This window comes from Acomys minous (assembly GCF_964271855.1).
Source record: "Acomys minous genome assembly, chromosome: 6".
NCBI lineage: Eukaryota > Metazoa > Chordata > Mammalia > Rodentia > Muridae > Acomys > Acomys minous.
The window spans coordinates 101,824,034-101,846,211 of record NC_140487.1 but is presented as its reverse complement, the minus strand read 5'-3'; the positions used below and the strand labels follow the sequence as shown (position 1 = coordinate 101,846,211).

Here is a 22,178-nt window from a genome sequence, read left to right as displayed (position 1 = left end):
GGGATGCTGGAGCCAGGGATGCTGGGGCCTGGGATGCTAGGGGCTGGGATGCTGGGGCCTGGGATGCTAGGGGCTGGGATGCTGGGGCCTGGGATGCTAGGGGCTGGGATGCTGGGGCCTGGGATGCTGGGGGCTGGGATGCTAGGGGCTGGGATGCTGGAGCCAGGGATGCTGGGGGTGGGATGCTAGGGGCTGGGATGCTGGAGCCAGGGATGCTGGGGGTGGGATGCTAGGGGCTGGGATGCTGGGGGCTGGGATGCTAGGGCCTGGGATGCTGGGGCCTGGGATGCTAGGGGCTGGGATGCTGGGGGCTGGGATGCTAGGGGCTGGGATGCTGGAGCCAGGGATGCTGGGGGTGGGATGCTAGGGGCTGGGATGCTGGGGCCTGGGATGCTGGGGCCTGGGATGCTAGGGGCTGGGATGCTGGGGGTTGGGATGCTAGGGGCTGGGATGCTGGAGCCAGGGATGCTGGGGGTGGGATGCTAGGGGCTGGGATGCTGGGGGCTGGGATGCTGGGGCCTGGGATGCTGGGGCCTGGGATGCTGGGGGCTGGGATGCTGGGGGCTGGGATGCTAGGGGCTGGGATGCTGGAGCCAGGGATGCTGGGGGTGGGATGCTAGGGGCTGGGATGCTGGGGGCTGGGATGCTGGGGCCTGGGATGCTGTGGCCTGGGATGCTGGGGCCTGGGATGCTAGGGGCTGGGATGCTGGGGGCTGGGATGCTAGGGGCTGGGATGCTGGAGCCAGGGATGCTGGGGGTGGGATGCTAGGGGCTGGGATGCTGGGGGCTGGGATGCTGGGGCCTGGGATGCTGGAGCCTGGGATGCTAGGGGCTGGGATGCTAGGGGCTGGGATGCTGTTTGATCTGGAGGAAACAGGTATTTATTGTGTATGATGCTTCAGGAGCAGAAATGAGCAGGCACAAGTCATGTTCTAAGGGTAAATGGGCTTAATCAGGCGAGTGAAATGACCTTTAAGGAATTCTTCACTTTCAGACCCTGTGATGAAGGAATATGAGTTTAGCAGAGAGGAGAAAGCTGGGTCCACTGAATGCTCCTCTAACTAACCCTACTCTCTCCCAGCCTCTCTCATCCTTTAGAATGTCCAATCTTAGTGAGCACTATCCGGCCACCAAGCTAGCAATCTGAGCCACCTTCAGTTCCTTTCATTTTTCTCTTGGGTGGCAAGCCATGCCAGCGTAATGGGCTCCTTGTACCTGGCGTCCTTCTCTCCCCGACCTGCTGCTCCTCATTGCTGACCACCATCTCCTGCCTTCCTTATCTGTTTCGAGCCAACTCCCCATCCTAGTGCTCTTCTGGACTACTCAGCAACCATGTACCTTCCTTAAAGCCCTTGGCTTCCTGCTGCCCAACAGATCATGTCCAGCTGCAGGTGCATTTCTGACTCCTGTGTTCCCCATATGCAAGCGCTGAACCCCACCTCCAAGCCCTGGAAGCAATAGCCTTAGTTAGGTAACCGGGCCAGTATCCTTTGTTCCCACCCTGTCCCCATCCCTTTTTCCATGGGCCTGCCAAAAATGTGTCTTGGGGTAGAAGACAGAGGGGAGGGGGAGGAAGGGGGAGGAGAGAGAGAGAGAGAGAGAGAGAGAGAGAGAGAGAGAGAGAGAGAGAGAGAGAGAGAGAGAGAGAGAGAGAGAGAACACACACACACACACACGTACGTGCATGTGTGCACACTCAGTAGCTGCCTGCTGTGTAAGCATAAAGACCCAACTTCCCCTACAGTCCATGTGAAAACAGGAGTTTTACTGTAAGAGGAAGGGCAGCTTAGAGTCCCACCTGCAGCTGCTGCCAGAGGGCCCTGTCCATCCAAGGACAGCTGCTCAGGACAAATGGATACTAAGTAATGGCTCAAACAAATTTGTAGGTTACTCACCTATAACCCCAGATGAAAACAGGCAGGTTCCACAGGCTTGCAAGCCAGCCAGTGTAGTCTAATTGGCAAACCCAGACCCCAGTGGACATCTGTACCTCAGGAGATAAGGTGGAGGTGGGGTGTGGTGGTGCATGCCTTTGATCCCAGCATTTAAGAGGCAGAGGCAGGTGGATCTCCGTGAGTTCAAGCCTTGAGTTTGTTGATATGTAGCTGAAGGGGCTTGTGGGGCTGAGATGGTTGAGGGCCCTAATGGAAGTGGCCTTAGTGCAGTCTCCCTACAAATAGGGCAGGACTATGGCCACATTTATGATGCCTCACGTGGTTAAGGTATAGAAAGCTTGGTATTGGACATGGCAGCTTTGTATTTGCTCTAGTTTTTAAAAAAAAGCGAGAGTTCTTGGTGCAGAACTGTGTTTTCTTCATTTAGTTGGTTTTGCTAACAAATCTAAAAACTATCCATACTATTTTGAAAACAGAAAACTTGTATAGGCAATCACAAGTTGCAGCTGAGCAGAAACATTATTAAAGACCAGACTTGGGAACCCAGCCCAGATGTTAGGCTCATCAGAAGAGGGTTGCCAAGCTGTGGGAGTCGTCAGTCATCCTGCTTCCACACCCCCCACTCCCCACCCCCGCCGGGCTGGAGATGCAGCTGAGGACGCCTGTGAACTCCTGCTCCTCTTGCCTCTACCTCTAGAGTGGAGCATGTGCTGCCATGACTACCGTGACTTTGATGTTTCCTTGTCTACCCATTTAGCAATTAAAGCCCAATATATTTAGCGGCACAATACATTTTAATGATTTCACTATAGAATTATGATTAGCCATGCCTTTTCATTACAATGCATTTTATCTCCTCACAACTGAGAAATCAATATTGCTGTGTATATTAGTACAATCCATAAACTATGCCTGAATATGCATGGTCCTGGTACACTACTAAGTGGAATTTTCATTATGTTCAAATTGATTTTAAATCTGCTGCAGAATTTAAATCTTGCTAGTATTTTCATCATTTTATATTTTCACCCATAAACATTAGAGATCTTAGTTTATACATTAGAGGTTAGATTAGAACTTAGTTCTTGCTCCATCCACAGTGAATCCAATGAAATTACTCATGAGTGTTAAAAATAAAGTTGGCATTAGGGCTGAATGCCCTTCCTTGGAAGGGAAATACATTCAGGCACAGACTGTACTCAAGTCCCTTTCTTGGTTTGGTTTGGTGTGTGCATAGGTACGAGGCCCCAAAGGTGCAGAAGGGGTTGTGTTTTCTTGCTCTGCTTGTCCTCCACAGTTCCTCACTCCCAGGAGGTAGCACTGTGACCAATTTCTTGCATATTCTTTGTAGACGAGTTCTATGCCATTCACATATAAGCACACACATACATTGCGTATGCTCCTTCACTAGGTTCTTCTAGCAAACCCCAAACACATACAGTCATTTCCACTTTTCCAGGCCAAGGAGCTAGGATGCCAGAGCACAGGGCTTGGCATGCAATTGACACTGCCTAGCACCAGGGCCTCAGCTTTTGGGAGGAACAGAGCCCCATCCAGGAGAGTCACCCCCACCCAAGTTTAGAAGTGTGGTTTTGAAAGTTAGGGCATAGAACTGTTTGGAGTAGGCATGGCACAATGAGAGAGGGACCTTTAGGGGACAACAGATTGCAGGCTAAGGATGGAGCTCAGTGGCAGGGAACTTGCTTAGCACACACAAGGGCTTGGTCAGGGTGTCCCAGAAACTGGGAAAAAAAATAATGTGACCCTAAGCTAATGTGTTGGCAGCTTGGAGAGAAGGGCAGAGCTATAGGAAGAGCAAAACCTATGCACTTTAGAAGCAACTGGACAAGCCAAGGATGGCGAGTCAAAGTGACACCGGTTCTGGGCCACATGAATGGTGGAAAGGAAGTCCTCAACAGAAGCCAGAGAGTCAGGCACAGCTGGCTTTCAGGGAAGGGTTTAGTGGCAGACATGGACCTAAAGGCCGAATGATGGACTTCGGCAAGTAGGTGGATGGGTGAAGGCAGGAGGAGGGAAGCCTGGGGACAGGTGAAGGAAAGGCCAGAAGGGAAGTGGGAAAGCCAGGAAAGGGGAGCATCTCATGGGGCAGGAGGCAGCCATGCAGCAGTGGCTCATGCTGGGACCTTGAGGATGGTAAGCTGGGGAAAAGCTTTGAGATGACACTACTACCTGGACAGCACCGCTCTTTTGTAGAAGCAAAGGATGAGCCCACATTTCAAAGCAGCTCAATGGAGCTCGGGGGAAAAAATGGCTTAAATCTATCATGAGAATGCTGATAGTTGCATATTCAAATCATGATGGGCATCACTAGCTGGGCAAAATCCTGTTCCCAGTCTTTTCCAATGACTGGTGTGTGGCTAGGCAGCCAGGGGTGTGTGTGTGTGTGTGTGTGTGTGTGTGTGTGTGTGTGTGTGTGTGTGTGTGTGTGTGTGTTTTCCAGGCACTTACCCGGATATGCAGGTCTTGGAAGAAGATAAGCAGTGTCTGCCGGATCAGCTGGAACTCCCCAGCAGAGAGACTCCCATATGTCTGCAAGGTGGTAGGAAATATTGCATTTTCCACCATGGGATGAGTTGTGGGGACGTGTGGGGTTGGGGTACTCAGGGGTGGGATTCAGATAAGCAGGGACTTTGACAGCAGGAATGTCAGTACCCTCCCTCCCAAGTAGAACAGGCCCGGAATGTTTGCTCCCTACGATTGAGCCAACATGCAACTCCCCACACCCTTTCAGATGTCAGGGGAAAATTCTTTGTTGCTGTTTTCCCACTACAAAGGCGACAGCAGAGGGCATAAGATAACTGCCCATTGTAGTTACAAAATAGGCAGCTGTGGGATTTTAGAATGTTCTAGGAGAGTGGCAAGCTTTGGCCCTGTCCTTGTAATCATAGAGTCTGCTGGTTCTTACAGTTGACTGAGAACAAGGGCTGTGCCAGGGAGGGGACAGGCTGGTGGCATGCTTACTTCTGTCAGTTGCCGGAAGGTCTCGTCCACCTGATTCAGGATGGTTGGGGAGTCCTGGATGAATCCCCTGATGGAGTCTAAATGGTTGAAAGTGACCAGCAGCACATCCTTGGGACGTGGACACAGCAGGACTTGATATTTGAAAGCCATGATCATCAGGTCATAGAGCTGTCAACACGGACACAGGGTAGATGGGATCATACAAGCAGCTTAGAACCGTTGCTGAAAAGCACCCATGGGCGTGCCTCAGGTGACCACATGGATTGTCCTCCAAGCCAGAGCACTTCTGAGAATGTGAGGGGGTGGGTGATGCGAGTAACTAAGCTAAGACAGCAGGAGTAGCCAGAAGGTCCCTGGGAAACTGTGGTTTCTGGTCATCCTTTGTCTTCCTGATGGGACACATCTGAAACCCGACTGGCTGCTGTGAGTTCTGCACTGGGCACTGGATGGCCACCCTGTTTCTGCTTCTTCCCTTGGGGTGTCCAGGCCCACTGTGTACCGGGGCTCAACGGCAGGGACCACCATTTGAGAGGTGGAGGCAGGAGGATCAGAAGCTTGAGGTCATCCTTAGCTTCACAGTGAGCTGGAGCCTGGCCTGGGCGACGTTAAGACTCTAGCTAAGAGAAATCTCATTAGTTTAGTTTCTCCCCAATGCCCTAGATTTTTATGTCTAAGGCCAATGTTGTCCTTAGGAGTGCCACCCACTTTTTTTTTTTTGTTTTTTGTTTTTGTTTTTTGGTTTTTCAAGACAGAGTTTCTCTGTGTAGCCTTGATTATCCTGGACTCGTTTTGTAGACCAGGCTGGCCTCGAACTCACAGCGATCCGCCTGCCTCTGCCTCCCGAGTGCCGGGATTAAAAGCATGAGCCACCACCGCCTGGCTCACCCACCTCTTTTGAGACAGGTTCTTTCATTGGTCTGGAGCTCACTGATTCAGCTAGGCTGGCTGGCTAGCAAGCCCCAGACATCTTCCTGTCTTTGTCTCCCTGGGATTATAAGTGCATGCCACCATGCCACCATTTGGGAGGATCAAACTCATGTTCTGGTGTCCTGTAAGGCAAGCACTTGTGACCGAGTCATTTCCCCAGCCCTAATGTCCCACTGTGCTGCAGGATCCCTCCAGAACAAACAATACATTTGGCTGCCAGGCTATTCTGGGTTCCTTTTGCCTTTGATGGCTTCACTGACTCTCCTCATTGGTCACATTGATTTTTTTAGATTTACTTTTTTGTTTGTTTTTCTTTTCTTTTCTTTTTAATATTTATTATGTATACAGTACTTTGCCTGCATGTACACCTGCAGGCCAGAAGAGGGTACCAGATCACATTATAGATGGTTGTGAGCCACCATGCGGTTGCTGGGAATTGAACTCAGGACTTCCAGAAGAGCAGTCAGTGCTCTTAACCGCTGAGCCATTTCTCCAGTCCCCTTGTTTGTTTTTCAAGACAAGGTTTCTCTGTGTAGCCTTGCCTGTCCTAGACTCCCCTAGTAGACAAGGCTGGCCTCGAATTCACAGAGATCCACCTGCCTCTGCCTCCTGAGTGTTGGGATTAAAGGCATGCGCCACCGCTGCCTGGCTAGATTTACTTTTATTTGTGTGTATACGTGTGTGTGCATGAATGTGTGTACAGGTAAAATGGAAGCTGAAAGAGAGTGTCTGATCTCCAGGAGCTGGAGTTACAGGCCACTGTGAGCCATCCCACCTGGGTACTGAAAACTGAACTTTTAGTCCTCTGAAAAAGTAACAGATGTACTTAGCCACTGAGCCACTTGGCCTGCTGCTCGGGTTTGCATTTTGTAGCATGCCAGTGCCATGTGTCTGACACTTTTCTTGTGGTCAGAATGGAGCTATGGGCTCTGTGGAGGAAGACCACAGGTGATGTGCCATTTTTATTCACACCATATAGGAGACATGATGCCAGCATCCCCATCACTGTGACGGGGCCCCTCCAACCTGCTGAAGAAGGCTGTTGAGTGTCTGCATGAGAAGCCCTGAAAATGCTTGGTTTTTCATGGCAGAGCTGAAATTTATTGCAAATGAAGTAGTGTTAAAGTTTTTCCTTTTATGGAACTGGAAAGATGGCTCAGCAGTTAAGAGCACTGACTGATTTTCCAGAAGACCCATTGTTCAATTCCCAGTGTCCACAAGGTAGCTTACTGTTGTCTGTAACTCCAGCATCCAACACTCTCACATAAACATACAGACAAAACACCAATAAAAACTAAAAAGTTTTCCTTTTAAAACATGATGATGATGATGATGATGATGATGATGGTATTTTTTGAGAGAGGGCTTCTCTGGTTAGTCTTGGCTGTCCTGGAACTTGCTCTATAGACCAGGCTGGTCTCAAACATCCAGAGATCCACCTGCCTCTGCCTCCAGAGTGCTGGGATCAAGGGCATGGTCACCACTACCTGGCTAAAACCTAATTGTTTTTTTGTTTTTGTTTTTGTTTTTTTTTCAAGACAGGGTTTTTCTGTGTAGTTTTGGCTGTCCGGCACTCGCTTTGTAGACCAGGCTGGCCTTGAACTCACAGCGATCCACCTGCCTCTGCCTCCCGAGTGCTGAGATTAAAGACGTGCGCTACCACTGCCCGACTAAAGCCTAATCCTTAACGTATATCTATTGCTTCTATTAATGGGTTTCACCGTGGCATCTGCATACACGCACACGCTTCGGGCACACTGGCTTGCCTAACTGCTCTCTCGTACCCTCTTCCAGAGGTAAAGCTCAGGGGGTTGAGTCCTTGATCTGGGGCAGCACATGCTCATGCCCATAAATAGGGATGTGAATGGCAGGGCTCTCTTTGGGCAGGTGCCACACAACAGAGAGATTGGGTACAGATGCCTCCTGAGATCCTGTCACCCTGGCAACTGGCCACAGCTCATAGTTTCATGTACCTGTTTCCCCCAAGACACTGCTGCATATGGAATCCTACTTGACCCCATCTGGGACTGTCCACAACAGGGGCAACTGCGGCAGCTAAGCTAAGCGGCTGCCTGCTCACCTTATCCATGCTGGCCTGGTTCAGTCGCATGATGGAGGCATGGGCCAGGCGGTCATACACAGTCCTCAGGGCCTTTTTGGAGTACAGTTCCTGGGGTTTGAACAGCTCCTCTATAAACTTTCTGTTGAACATGGTTGAGATGATGTCATTCAGAACTGTAGAGACAAGAGAGAATGCCGATAAGAGAGGGAGGTACCGCAAGAAGCCTTGCTTAGGGGTGCTGTCTGTGTATGAACGGAGCGAGGCACAGGCAGAGCCGAGATACGGAGTGCTTGGTTAAAGCAGCCCAGGTGTCCAAGAGGAAGCAGGGCTCAGGGGTGCTCTGTGGCAAGCTTTCAGGGCAAATGTCCATGGGGACAATATTCCAGAAGACCGTGCTTTAGATGGTACACCCCACTTCACAAACATTCTCTGCCTTGATAAAGAAACTATTTCTCTCTCCTCTCTCTCTCTCTCTCTCTCTCTTCCCACATCCCCCCCCACCCCTGGCTGTCCTGGATTCACTTTGTAGACCAGGCTGGCCTTGAACTCTGCCTCCCAAGTGCTGGGATTAAATGAAGGCATTACCATGCCTGGCAGAAAATCTTTCTTAAAAAAAAAAAAAGTACCACTTTGCTTTGCTCTGCAGTGGTGGAGCATACCTCTTGTCCCAGCTCTCAGGAGGCAAAGGCAGGTGGATCTCTGAGTTTGAAGCTAGCCTGGTCTACAGGATGAGTTCCAGGGCAGCAAGGCTACACAGAGAAACCATGCCTCAAAACCAAAACCAAAACCAAACCAAACCAACCAACCAACCAACCAACCAAAAAAAAAAAAAAAAAAAAAAAAAAAGAAAGAGGGAACAGGAAAAGAATGTGGGGCTGGAGAGACGGCTCATCTGTTGAGAGCATTTGTTGCTCTTGCAGAGGACTTGTGCTCAGTTTCCAGCACTCACATGATGGCTCTCAAGTGCCATTAACTACAGTTCCATGAGAGCCGATGCCCTCTTCAGATCTCTGAGGGCACCAGGCATGCAAACACTATACATACATACACATATGCAGGCAAAACACTTATACATACGAAATAAATAAATCCAAACCTTTTCTATTAAAAAGACTATTTAAACATATAAAGAGTATAAGTTAGAGCATATCCTTACAAAGAGAAACAGCACACACATTCTTAAAAAAAAATTATGCCAGGCATAGTGTCGCATGCCTTTAATCTCAGCACTTGAGAGGCACAGGCAGGTCTCTGAGATCGAGGCCGGCCTGGTCTACAGAGTGACTTTCAGGTGGGACGCTGTTTCATCAAAACAGTAACAAAAATCAAATAACTAAATGTAAGTGTTGTTACTAGTTTGTGTGGGGAGGTGTGTATGAGGTGTGGTGTGCTGTGTGGAGCTGAGAGGACAACTTTGTGCCCATTTGTCTTCCCTTCCACCTCACCAAGATTTGTGGGCACTGAAGTCGGGCTGTCAGGCTGCATGGTAAACATTTTAGCCGCTGAACCAACCCACTGGCCCTTTTACCAATAATAGTCTACCTTATTATTAGTGTGTGTGTGTGTGTGTGTGTGTGATGCATGCTGTTTTTCTTTTTTTTTGCAATCTAAATTGTTTTTCTCCTAAAATTAAACTTCATAAATATCAGGCAAACAATGGTGATTTACTTTTCGTAACAAATATCTCATGAAAATAGATATGCTGCCCCCTGGATATTGATTACAGCGTCTTTAGTGCTTCTACAAACCTGTGCCCTTCAGACTGCCCCATGCCAGCACGCCCTGACCCCTCTTTGACCTATGATATTGACTGCACAGCACTGGAACAGATCCCGCCCTGTTGGGCTGGTAAAACTCCCAGCTGTTGGGAATTAAAGACTCGGACAAGCCAACATGGCGTCAATCTCCTCATGTAGCCATTCTCGCTCCTCAGCAAGCACCCTAGTGAAGGCAGCGGGGACAGGCGAGCGTAGGTTGTTCTTCATTTTTTTCATATTGTTATTGTGGGGTGTGAGTGCGGTGGGGAGGTACATGTGTGCTAAGGTACATACGTAGAGGTCAGAGGAGAACAGTGTGGCATGGCTTCATTCCTGCCACCTTTGCAAGCCTTGTGGGGACTGGACTCAGGTTGGCACATTAGCTTGCCAGGTGCCCTGACCTGCCAGCCCAGATCAGTCTTGAAGAAAAATGTAAAATTTGTGTGTCTGTGTGCGTATATGTGCGGTGCCCTCAGAGGCTAGAGGGGACTGACCCAATGGATCTGGGATTGAAGGTGCTTGTCAGCCAGCTGACATGGGTGCTGGAACTGAACTAGGGTCCTCTGTGACAGTCGTACATGCTCTAATCACTGAGCCATTTCTCTAGCCCTCCAGATTAGTCCTAAGCCAGTTATTTTAGAATAAAGGGGAGAGTATACAGATATCAGAAGCATATATTCACAGACAACTGGGTTACTTAGTTACACAAAATGAATTAAAAAAAAAAAGAGTATTTTTAGCCAGGCATGGTGGTGCATGCCTTTAATCTGCCCCTGGGAGGCAGAGGCAGGCAGATTACTATGAGTTCGAGGCCAACGACAGCCAAGGCTAAACAGAGAATCTTTGTCTCTGTGGGGGAGGCGGGGAAAGAGTATTTTTAAAGATATATTTGTTGTTATATAAAGTGAAAATGCCAACCATTCAGTTTTACCAATGAAGACTCAGGAGCCAGATGCTGGGGTGAAAACCTGCTAGCTCAGAGAAGTAGAGAAAGCACCCAGCTGACCTTCCTACTCAGTTCACGTCCCAGAGGAAACACCATAAAGCTTACTAGCTCAGTTGACAGCCCAGGAGGAAAAGCCAAAAAACTAAAAGCCAAAGGCTTGCTAGCTCAAAGCTCAAAAAACCACTTCTTATCCATGCTGGTTTTTTTGTTTTTGTTTTTTGTTTTTGGTTTTTTGAGACAAGGTTTCTCTGTGTAGCCTTGGCTGTCGTAGATTTGCTTTGTAGACCAGGCTGGCCTCAAACTCACAGCGATCCACTTGCCTCTACCTCCCAAGTGCTAAGATTAAAGGTATGTGCCATCACACCTGGCTATCCTTGTTGTTTAAATACCCTTCAACTCAAAGTCCCTCCTACTCTTTAATCCCTGTCAACTGGTTTCTTGCTCTGCCTCTTGACCTAGGGTTAACTTTATTAAATCCTGCTTACAAAAAGTTCTTGTATTAAAGGTGTGTGCTAGGGCTGAACCATCCCACAACTAGAAACAGGTTTTTACAGTTCACAATCTTGGGATTCATAATGGGATGAAATATCCTCTCTCTCTCTATATATATATTTTAATCTATCAGTGCTCTAGCTGCACATACACTTGCAGGCCAGAAGAGGGCATCAGATCACATTATAGATGGTTATGAGCCACCATGTGGTTGCTGGGAATTGAACTCAGGACCTCTGGAAGTACAGAAAGTGCTCTTAACCTCTGAGCCATCTCTCCAGCCCCTTAACATATATTTTTATTGTTTTAATTGTGTGTGTGTGTGTGTGTTGTATAGGCATGTGCGAGAGAATGTAGGTACCCAACAGAAGCCACAGGAGTCGGGTCGCCTGGAGCAGAGTTACAGACAGCTGTGATCACTTGACTGTCCTGGACTCACTTTGTAGTCCAAGCTGGCCTCGAACTCACAGCGATCCACCTGCCTCTGCCTCCCGAGTGCTGGGATTAAAGGCATGTGCCACCACGCCCGGCTCGCCGGAGGGGGGGGGGTGGGGGGAAGGGGGGGAATGAATTCTTAATATGAGTGCTTAGTTTTTCTTCTTTTTTTCTCCTCCTCTTCCTCCTCCTCCCTGGATCTTGCTCAGTAGACCAGACTAGCCTCTGCTTCCCAGGCTCTGAGATTAAAGGCGTGTGCCACCACTATCCAGCATGAGTGCTTATTTCTGAAAGTGCTAGGTGGTTGGCTCTGGTCCTCTTAGAGAACTAAGGCAACAAAGAGTTGGAATTGTTTATTATTTTTTTTAAAAGATTGATTTATTTATTATGTATACAATGTTGTGTATGCACGTACAAATGTAGGCCAGAAGAGGGCTTCAGTTCTCAGTATAGATGGTAGTGAGCCATCATGTGGTTGCTGGGAATTGAACTCAGGACCTCTCAAAGCGTAGCCAGTGCTCTCAACCTCTGAGTCATCTCTCCAGCCCATTATTTTAAAATCATTTTATAAAGAAAAGAGAAGCAGAGGGCTGTACTTATTATTATTATTATTATCATCATCATTATTTTGGTTTTTCGAGACAGGGTTCCTCTGTGTAGCCTTTGCTTTCCTGGACTTTGTAGACCAGGCTGGCCTCGAACTCACAGTGATCCACCTGCCTCTGCCTCCTGAATGCTGGGATTAAAGGTGTGCTAAATTAATTTTTTTAAAAATAATTTTTATTTAATTTTAATTTATGTGCGTTGGTTTCAGATCTTGGAGTTACAGACAGTTGTGAGCTGCCATGTGGGTGCTGGGAATTGAACCCGGGTCCTTTGGAAGAGCAGGCAGTGCTCTCAACCTCTGAGTCATCTCTCCAGCCCTTAATTTTTTTTAAAGGCAGAGTCTCATGTAGTCTGGTCTGGATTTAAGTAAGGCCTGTAGCTAAGGATGGCCTTGAATTTCTAATATCTTTACCTCCACCTTCAGATTCAGAGTGCTGGGATTAGAGGCAGACAACTACACTCAGCTGGTACTTGACTTGCCCTCCACCCTCAGACAGGGTTTCTTTGTGTAGCTTTGCAGACCAGGTGGGCCTCAAACTCAGAGCTGTGCCCGCCTCTGCGTGTGCAGGGCCCCCAGCTGGTACTTGAATTTTAAATGGAATTGCTTCAGAGAGAGCGGGGAGGGGGTATATTTTCCTCCTGTACTGACTGTGGTGGTTTGAATGAGACTGGCTCCCAAACGCTCCTATGTTTGGACTCTTGGTCCCACATTGAAACTGTTTCTGAAGGCTTTCGAGGTGTGGCATTCCTGGAGCTGCAGTGTCACTCAGTGCAGGCTTTCAGGTTTCTTTGTTTGTTTGTTTTTGCTTTTTGAGACAGAATCTCTCTGTGTTAGCCTTGGCTGCCCTGGGCTAGCTTTGTAGACCAGGCTGGCCTCGAACTCACAGCAATCTGCCTGCCTCTGCCTCCCGAGTTCTGGGATTAAAGGCGTGCGCCACCACCGCCCGGCTGGCTTTCAGGTTTCCGGGGCCCACACCATTATTCCCAGCGTTCTCTCTCTGCCTTGTCCTTACTGATCAAAGATGTAAGCTCTCCGCAGTTCCTTCACTGGTCATCATGGCCTCTAACCCTCTGATGTCATAATCTCAATTAACCACTTTCTTTTATAAGTTTTGTTGGTCGTGGTGTTTTACCACAGCAACAGAAAAGTAAGAAAGACATGGACACATACAGCCGATTCCTTATAGAACCGTTGAACTCACACTTGACCTTTGGACTTTCACCCTGACTGTCCTGCTCCTCAGACAGGAAGAATGAGACCCACAGCCAGTGCAGGAGCCCTCACCCCTGAGAACCCCAGCCCAGCGTGGCTAGCGAACACTCCTCCCACAGGGCTGCTCAGAGACACAGGAAACATGCAGGGGCCTGCAATAAATTGGGTTTTCTAATGTTTTTTTTTTTCTCTCTCTCACCAAAGCCTTTGCATAAAGTACAGAATCTGCAAGGAACAGATGCCAGTGAAAACCCACAGAGTTCTCGGAAAAGAAAGAGTTTCCCACAGGTGACACGGGCAGGGAGGAAGGCGGCTAGTTAAGCCATTCCTTGGCAACTGTGATTGTGTTAAAGCTCACAAAGAGCTGAGTCATTTCTCTGGGGTCTTTGAGTTCACTCAGGATCCAGGAGAATAGCTTACCCTCAAATAAATCGGTTTGAAAAGTGACAAAACCCCAAGGAGATTGTTACTGACTTTGGCTAAGCAAAAAGAGACGAGAAGCCTTTCCCCAGGGACGTGGAACAGCCATGCCTCCCTGTGCTCCTGCAGCAGACCTAAGCGATGTTCACTCCTGAGAACTGACGGCAGCAGGGGCTGTCCCAGTGGGCACAGCAGGGCACACACGAGCCCCCGAGGAAGAAATGGAAGTTTCTGGGCCCTGGCATCCGGGATCCCTTGTCTCCTCTGCAATTATAGAAAAGATGAAACATCGGCCATCAGGTGCATATGCTAATTTGGCCGTGAGGTCATTGGCCAAAACAGTAGGAAATCTTTTCCCACAAGACAAGCCCCTCCTTTGGCGGATGCCAGCGCTCTACACAGCAGGGACTTAGGGAAATTTGAGTTCTTTGGAGTCTGCTGTTTCTACAGTATGACAGCTGACGGGAGGGGCACACGTGTCTTCAAGTAGAATCTCTCTTCCCCTGACAGGGCCAGGCTTCCACCTTGGTGCTTGTTTCTGGCACTCAAATGAGCTTTGCCACCTTCTCATGAGGCGGAGTGGAGTGGGAGTCAGACTTGATCATGAAGAGCATGAAGCCGGGGTGGGGGTGGGGGGAACAGTGGGGGGGTGGAGGGGTGGGAAGGTGGGTGGTGGTGGTGGTGGGTGCGGGGATGGGAGGACAGGGGGCGTCTTTCACAGGGACATCAGCAGGGCTGGGGATGAGGCTCCTGCTCTGGGCTCAGACAGATGATGAAGTCAGTGTCTGCTGAGTATTTTTGAACACTTAAGTTAAAACAAGCTCCAGCAATCTAATTACCCACATGAAAAGCCCTCAAGATGCACACTTCACACCTGAAATTCTGCCAGGCATCAAAGGACGGGCCAAAAATTGCTCAAGAGAAGTGTCAAAAGACGGTCGTGAAATATAATAAAAGCAACCCAGCACTTCAGCTGGGCTCCTCTGAACCCAGTCTGATGAAATAATTATCTTGATGAAAGCAATTCAGTTTCCATCAATTACCCCTGCTCTGAAATCACTTGTTTATGGAAATACACCCAGTGGAGCCAAGGATCCTCGAGAAGCCAGGGAACGGTCTGCACCATTACAATGCTTTCAGTCTTTAGGCTGTTCTAGACATTGGACTTAGAACTTTACATGCATTACCTCATTTAAAGTCGAAGGCAAGTCTAAATTATCCCCATTCCCATATTCCACTGAAGAGGGACATTTATTTATTTTAATTTATTACTATTATTGTTGTTATTATTATTTTGGTTTTTCAAGACAGGGTTTCTCTGTGTAGCCTCGGTTGTCCTGGACTCACTCTGTAGACCAGGCTGGCCTCGAACTTACAGAGATCCACCTGCCTCTGCCTCCCGAGTGCTAGGATTAAAGGCCTGTGCCACCACCACCCAGCTCTCTCTCTCTCTTTCTCTCTCTCTCTCCCTCCTTCCTCTCTCTCCCTCTCCTCTCTCTCTTCTCTCTCTCTCTCTCTCTCTCTCTCTCTCTCTCTCTCTCTCTCTCACACACACACACACACACTTTTTTTCAAGACAGGGTTTCTGTGTAACATCCTTGGCTGTCCTGGGAACTCACTTTGAGGATCAGGCTGGCTTGGAACTCAGAGATCTGCCTGCCTCTGCCTCTCAAGTCTTGGGATTAAAGGTGTGTCACATACACACACACACACACACACACACACACACACACACACACACACACATCATTGTTTATCTGAGACAGAGTATGTAGCCCTGGCTAACCTGGAACTCACTAAGTAGACTAGGTTGGTTTTGAAATCTCTGCCTCTGCCTCCTGAGTACTAGGGTTAAAAGTATGCACTAGGGGCTGGAGAGATGCTTCAGAGGTTAGGGGCACTGGCTGTCTTACAGAGGATGAAGGTTCAGTTCGCAGCACTTACATGGTGGCTCACATGCATTACTCCAGTTCCAGAGGACCAAATTCCCTCCTCTGACCTCTGTAGATACCAGGCATGAATATGGTACACATACATACATACATACAAGAAAAACACTCATACACATAAATAAATCTGTACGGCGCACCACCACATCCAGACTAATTTAATGTGAGTGAGAGTGTTTGTGAGTGTGCTTATACAGAGATCAGAGGACAAAGGCCTAGGGTCAGCTCTCTCCTACCATGTGGGTTCCAGAGGTCAAACTAAGGTTGTCAGTCAAGCATGGTGGAGCACGCCTTTAATCCCTGCACTCCAGGAGGCAGAGGTAGGTGGATCTCTGTGAGTTCCAGGACAGCCTGGTCTACAAAGCGAGTCCAGGACAGCCAGGGCTACACAGAGAGACTCAGGTTGTCAGGTTTGGTAGCAAGTGCCTTTACTCACTGAATCCAGTGATGGCTATTTTTTATTTTAATTTTTCCCTTAAGAGATAGCATCTCACGTATAGCCTTCATTGGCCTGGAACTCTGTAGACTAGGCTGGCTTCAAACCCTGGATCTGCCTGCCTCTGCCTCCTAAGTGGTAAGCTTAAAGGTGTGTGCCACTACACCCTGATGCACATGATGCTCTCACATATGGATTCAGAATATTGTAATCCATTAATATATCATACTTAGATCCACTTATCAAAATTTGCTAAATAGATATTTTCTATTTGTCTCTGCTTATCCTGCTCCAAGTTCTTCAATCCCTACCCTGGCATTATTTGTTTTAAATTTATTTTATAATTGTTTTTGTTTTCTATAATATCACATTTCAAGTAAATTTATATTGCAATTAGGAAAATATTTACAAATTCAAAAATATTATGTAATTATGTTAAAAACTTTCAATAATAAAGAAAACAAACCTACACCTTTAAAGTCAAAATCAGAAATACAGAAATGCTTTCAGTGGGCCTTTCATATTTTAAATATACATATATCTTATGCACAAAAATTCAAAAAAGTTTTTATCTAGTATATACTAATTATGCATAAAATGAGTTATGACGTTCTCACACATGTACATAATGTACCTTGATCATATTTACCATCATTATGCATTTAGGCATTATAAATATTCATAACTGGCATATCCGGTTTGATAAGAGATTTTAAAATACTGAGGATGGCTGACGGTAGGTGTAAACAATTCCCATTTGTCAAAGGAAGGCATATAAAGATTGAGAAAAGCTGAGGTCTTGGTCTGAGCCAGCCTCAGCCTTTCCAGGTTTGCAGCTAGTTGTGGCTGAGGGGGGGAAGCAAGATTTAACAAAAGGCAACAGTGCATGCATGATCCCATGCCTTCTGCCCACACTCCTGGCAGCCATGCAGCCACATGCTTCCATCCTCCTCAGCTGCTCCACGGGGACCTCTGTGTGCTAAGGCGGAGAGCTGGGGTGGGGCCACTCACACTGAAGGGCACCTGGTTACATCATAGTATCAGAAGGACGTCTTAGGACTACCGCAGTACTCAGGAATGGGGCGTCTGCCCTGGCTGTCCCCGAAAGCCTGGCACAATGACAATGACGACGATGACGACAGGGCAGTGGCGGGACCTGGGTGGGGGAGGTCTTCAGATGCAGTGTGGCCCCTCTACCAGAGCCTCACGAGTTTCAGATTACACACTGTGCTTACTCCTTCGCAGTAAAACATCCCAGGGTCCTAGCTGAAGAAAATCACATCTGTTTCCTACCTAGAAGTACTTAAAGTGGCCTTGCTTGAAAACAAATCCACTAACAACCAACCGAGCGAACCTGTGAACGCAGACTGAACGCATGCAGCCCAGAAATTAGCATACCTCGTTTTCTGTCCACCTCTGTCCATTCATCTATATGAAGCATACAAAAAGAAAACACCAGTTCATGAAGCAAGAGCATTAGTTACAAACACCACATCCACTTATCTGGCCTATTGAACTTTATTTTCTATATGAGTTTAATGTCTTATGTGCACACTCCACCTTCAGTTGGAAACTTTAAAAAAAAAATTCAGAGTTGGCAAAACTAGACAGATGACTAGTGAAAAAAAAAAATAGTGCAAGAGGCGTCTCGGGAGACCTAGCTACCTTGGGGCTCCTCTTGGAAGGCTGCAGAAGTAATGTTCTCTCTCCAACACTACAAGGACAGACAGGAAGCCAGGTGTGCTGGCATGTGAGTTCAATCCCAGCACTTAGGAGGCAGAGGAAGGCAGAGCTCTGTGAGTTCTGGGCCAGCGTGGTCTACACATTCAGACACAGTTTCAAAACAAAACACTCCCCCCTCCAAAAAAAAACAAAAACAAAGCAAGCTTTTAACACTAGCTCCCCAATGAAAAATAATTGCAAGAAAAGACAGAAAAAGAAGTTTCTTTTCACACAGTCTGATTTGTCCCCCCAAGAGCTGAGGCCCTGGGCATTTTAGCAGGCACGTGTTGCATCAGTCACCAGTCTCTCCCCTAAGCCCTGAAAATCAACTTTTCCCCTTTGTCGTTTCTTAAGTAGGAAAATTTCATTCTACACCTCCGCTGCTTGTATTTTCCCAGCCCAGCCCTTCCAACGCAGCGCTACACATACCCACATGTGGAAAACATTTCACAACTAATGACGTTTTGGGAAACACTTGCCACTATATTGTTTGGAAATGATTTCTGAAGTACACTGAAATTCTGCATGCCTTCACCAGCTACTGGCATAGCCTCAACATAGAATACAAACAGCTCTTTTTTGACCAGTGGGGACCATGCAAAGCCAAATTCTCCTGGAAGTTGCCATCTTTCTCAGGGGCCACCCGCTCAGCTGGGCCTGGGGACATAGGACTGGAATTCTCATTTCTCAGCAAGCTGAGGCATGATCCTACACAGTGGGTTCAAGGCCACTTAGTGAGACGGTGTCTCTAAATCATGTGAGCTGGAGAGGTAGCTCAGTGGCAGAGCGCTTGACTAGTGTGCATGAGGCTCTCGATCTGTTTCCCAGTACTGGGGGCGAGGGTGGTGAAGTTGCCGGCCTTTGTAGAGCGTTTACTAGGCAAGCAGGCCCTGTCTGGCCTTCCTAAAGCAGTTATTGCTTTTCTTTTCTTTTTTTTTTTTTTAAAGATTTTATTTATTTATTATGTATACAGATCTCACTATAGACAGTTGTGAGCCAACATATGGTTGCTGGGAATTGAACTCATGACCTTTGGAAGAATAGTCAGTGCTCTTAACCTTTGAGCCATCTCTCCAGGCCCAGGTATTTCTTTTTGGACATTGTATCAACTGTTTCTCTGCAGTGTTAGCATCAAAGGCTTGCAGTAATTTAGAGATGGGGAGTTTTCATCCTCCTGAGGGTATGTCTGGGGACAGTGATGTTCTGTCTGCTGTGGATAAAACAGAGCTGGAAAACACGGCAGTCACTCCAGTCTGCAATGGTACCCAGCGCCAGCAGAGGGCTCCAGAGAGCTGCTGGTTCCTCCCCACTTTCCTCCTTAAAGAGTCCCGCTGGGTACCCCAAGCTGTCTTCAGATGACTTGTTTGTGACATTCAAGTTTCAGTTATATTTTGCACAGGATGTAGGCTGTTACATCTGAACTGGAAAAACCAGAACAGAGCTCCATTGCTAATTATTCCTTCAGTAGGACACGTCTTAGGAAAACAAAACAAAACAAAACAAAACCCAAACAAACAAATCCAAGCAAACAAATAAAACAAAAACAAAAGGCCACGTCACAGTCATGTGATCATGTGTCTCAATTTCTCTCCTACAATGAGGAAGGTAAACAAAATGTAACAGGGTTTTAGTTGTACGGCTTTCACGAGGACAGAAGTGAGGCAAAAGGCAGCTTTTATTGCCCACCCTATTGCTTAAACTGTGGGACAGCTTTTAGTATGCAACTCTCACAAGCCACGCCGTTAGGAGCACACTTCCTCTCTGTTCAGCACTAAACTCCGGCTGCATTGTGGGAGAAACTGCAATGTCTCCACTGGTCTTCTGGGAACAGAGACGGCCTCCAGGAGACCAATTAGTTGTGTAAGAGAATGAAAACAGCTCCAAGAAATACGAGTTCCTTCAAAGCATCCACGGGGACTAATTTATCACGTCTGGGTTTTTATACAGGCACTCGTTTACAATGGCACTGGCTCTAGTTCCTACAGCCTCACTGACTTCCCCTCTCCCCCCAGCCTTAGCTGTCCTGGACTCCCATTGTAGACCAGGCTGGCCTTGAACTCACAGCGATCCACCAGCCTCTGCCTCCCAAATGCTGGGATTAAAGGCGTGCACCACCACGCCCGGCTCAGCCTCACTGACTTTTAAGAGTAGAATAGACATGCTCTTTTCAACTTTAAAATTTTATGCTGTTTTGCTTGCTTTCTCTTCTACAAAGCCTACTGACCAACTGCTTCATCTAGACTAACTGGGTATACACTATGCATACATGCATGCACATCGTGTGTGTGTGTGTGTGTGTGTGTGTGTGTGTGTGTGTGTGTATGTGTGTGTGTGTTTCAAAGTCTTCCCTCTCCTCCTGATTTAGCAACCCCACAAAGTTCCCACACAACCCCTTCAGGTGAGGCAGTGTAGTGCAGACTAAGGACGTGGTGACTCTGGTTAGGAGCTCAGCCTGGAGTGGCAGGACCACTTTCTCCTCCCTTAGCTATGCAACCCTGGGCAAAGCAGCTTTGGTTTTTCTTGTAAAGTGGGCGGTGGCGTTATCTATATGATAGACTAATTGTGGGCCTCAAAGTGTTTAAATGAAGTATTGATGCTGCTGAAAAAAGGGTTTCAGTAGTCACGCGTGGTGGCCTGTGTCTACGATCTCAGCACCTGGGAGGCTGAGGCAAGACGGCTGTTCGGATTCCAGGTCAATCCGTGCTGCGCAATGAGTTTGGGGACAGGTACAGTGTGAACCTTTTGTTGTTGTTGTTGTTGTTATGGAGCTGTCTTGGGTTTTAGAATCATTTCTGGATTGGACTCATCAACAGCCCCACTTTCAGGGACTGTACAGAAGGGCTTAATCCAGTTCTCTCCAGAATCTCACATGGAGCGACATCTGCCAACAACTCTAGAATGAGCGAGTGGATGAAAATGAGTTATTAAAGATCTATGAAACTCCATAAGGCTGGATCTAGGAAAACTAGAAAGACTATCTCCCCCCCTGCCCCCCCCTTTTTTTTTTTTGGCTTTCAAGACAAGGTTTCTCTGCGTAGCCTTGGCTGTCCTGGACTTGCTTTGTAGACCAGGCTGGCCTCGAACTCACAGCAATCCACCCGCCCCTGTGTCCCAAATGCTGGGATTAAAGTTGTGCATTACCATGCCTGGCTAAGACTATCACTCTTTTAAAAATGTCTTATTTCTGGGTACAGTGGAACACAACTGTGAGGATAGAGGGATCAGAGTTCAAGGCCAGCCTTTGCTACATGAGACCCTGCCTCAGAAAAACCAAAATAGTGGTAGAAAAAAATTTTTTTCTGTAGAAAAAAATATGTATATATTGTGCTTTTGAGATAGGTTCTTGGGCTGGAGAGACGGCTCAGAGGTTAAGAGCACTGAATGTTATTCTAATAGGTCCTGAGTTCAATTCCCAGCAACTACATGGTGGCTCATAACTATCTATAGTGAGCGCTAGTGCCCTCTTCTGGTGAGCAGGTGTACATGCAGGTAGAATAAGTATTAAAGTTGTTTGGTTCTTTTTTTTTTTTTGGTTTTTCGACAGGGTCTCTTTGTGTTAGCCTTGGCTGTCCTGGACTCACTTTGTAGACCAGGCTGGCCTCGAACTCACAGCGATCCACCTGCCTCTGCCTTCCAAGTGCTGGGATTAAAGGCGTGTGCCTCTACACCCGGCTAAAGTTGTTGGTTTTTACATTTTTAGTTTTTAGGGTTTTATTTGTTTGTTTGTTTGTTTGAGACAGAGTTTCTCTGTGTAAGGCTGTCCTGGAACTCTCTTTGTAGACCAGGCTGGTCTCGAATTCACATAGATTTGCCTGCCTCTGCCTCCTGGGTTCTGGGATTCCAGGTGTGTGCCACCATGCCCGGCTATTTTTATTTTTAATTATGTGTATATGTCAGGGTCTGTGCATGGAAATGCAGGTGCTCTAGGAAGCCAGAGGAAGGTGTTGGACTCCCTGGAACTAGATTGCAGGTGGCTGCAGGCTTCCCAGTGGATGCTGGGAATGGAAAACTGACCCTTTGAGAGGGCAGTAAGTGCTCCTAACTGAACTGATCCCTTTCTCTTGAGACTACAGTTCTTTTTTGTTATTGTTTTGAGACAGGATTTCTCTGTGTAGTCTTGACTATCCTGGACTCGCTTTGTAGACCAGGCTGGCCTCGAACTCACAGCGATCCGCCTGCCTCTGCCTCCCAAGTGCTGGGATTAAAGGCATGCGCCACCACTGCTCAGCTGTTAAAGAAAGCCTGGCCCATTGTACTCAGAGTCTTGCCCAGAACTCCTTGAAAGACAGACAACACCAACTACTAACTGCGTGAACATGAACTGCACATTCATCAG

The 22,178-nt window shown here is 47.6% G+C and overlaps 1 protein-coding gene across 2 annotated transcripts in view; it reads right to left on the bottom strand.

The window, feature by feature from the left end:
* The window catches only part of OSCP1 (organic solute carrier partner 1), a 34,379-nt gene that overhangs the window by 10,141 nt on the left and 2,060 nt on the right, over positions 1–22,178 (bottom strand). The window contains exons 2-5 of one of the 2 annotated variants that reach the window (XM_084786273.1): positions 17,519–17,548; positions 7,885–8,039; positions 4,878–5,045; positions 4,365–4,445 (exon numbers count right to left, since the gene is read on the bottom strand). In XM_084786273.1, the coding sequence (XP_084642399.1) occupies positions 4,365–4,445; positions 4,878–5,045; positions 7,885–8,039; positions 17,519–17,548 (434 nt within the window). The remainder of the gene's footprint in view (positions 1–4,364; positions 4,446–4,877; positions 5,046–7,884; positions 8,040–17,518; positions 17,549–22,178) is intronic. The other variant, XM_084786274.1, reaches the window with a different exon arrangement.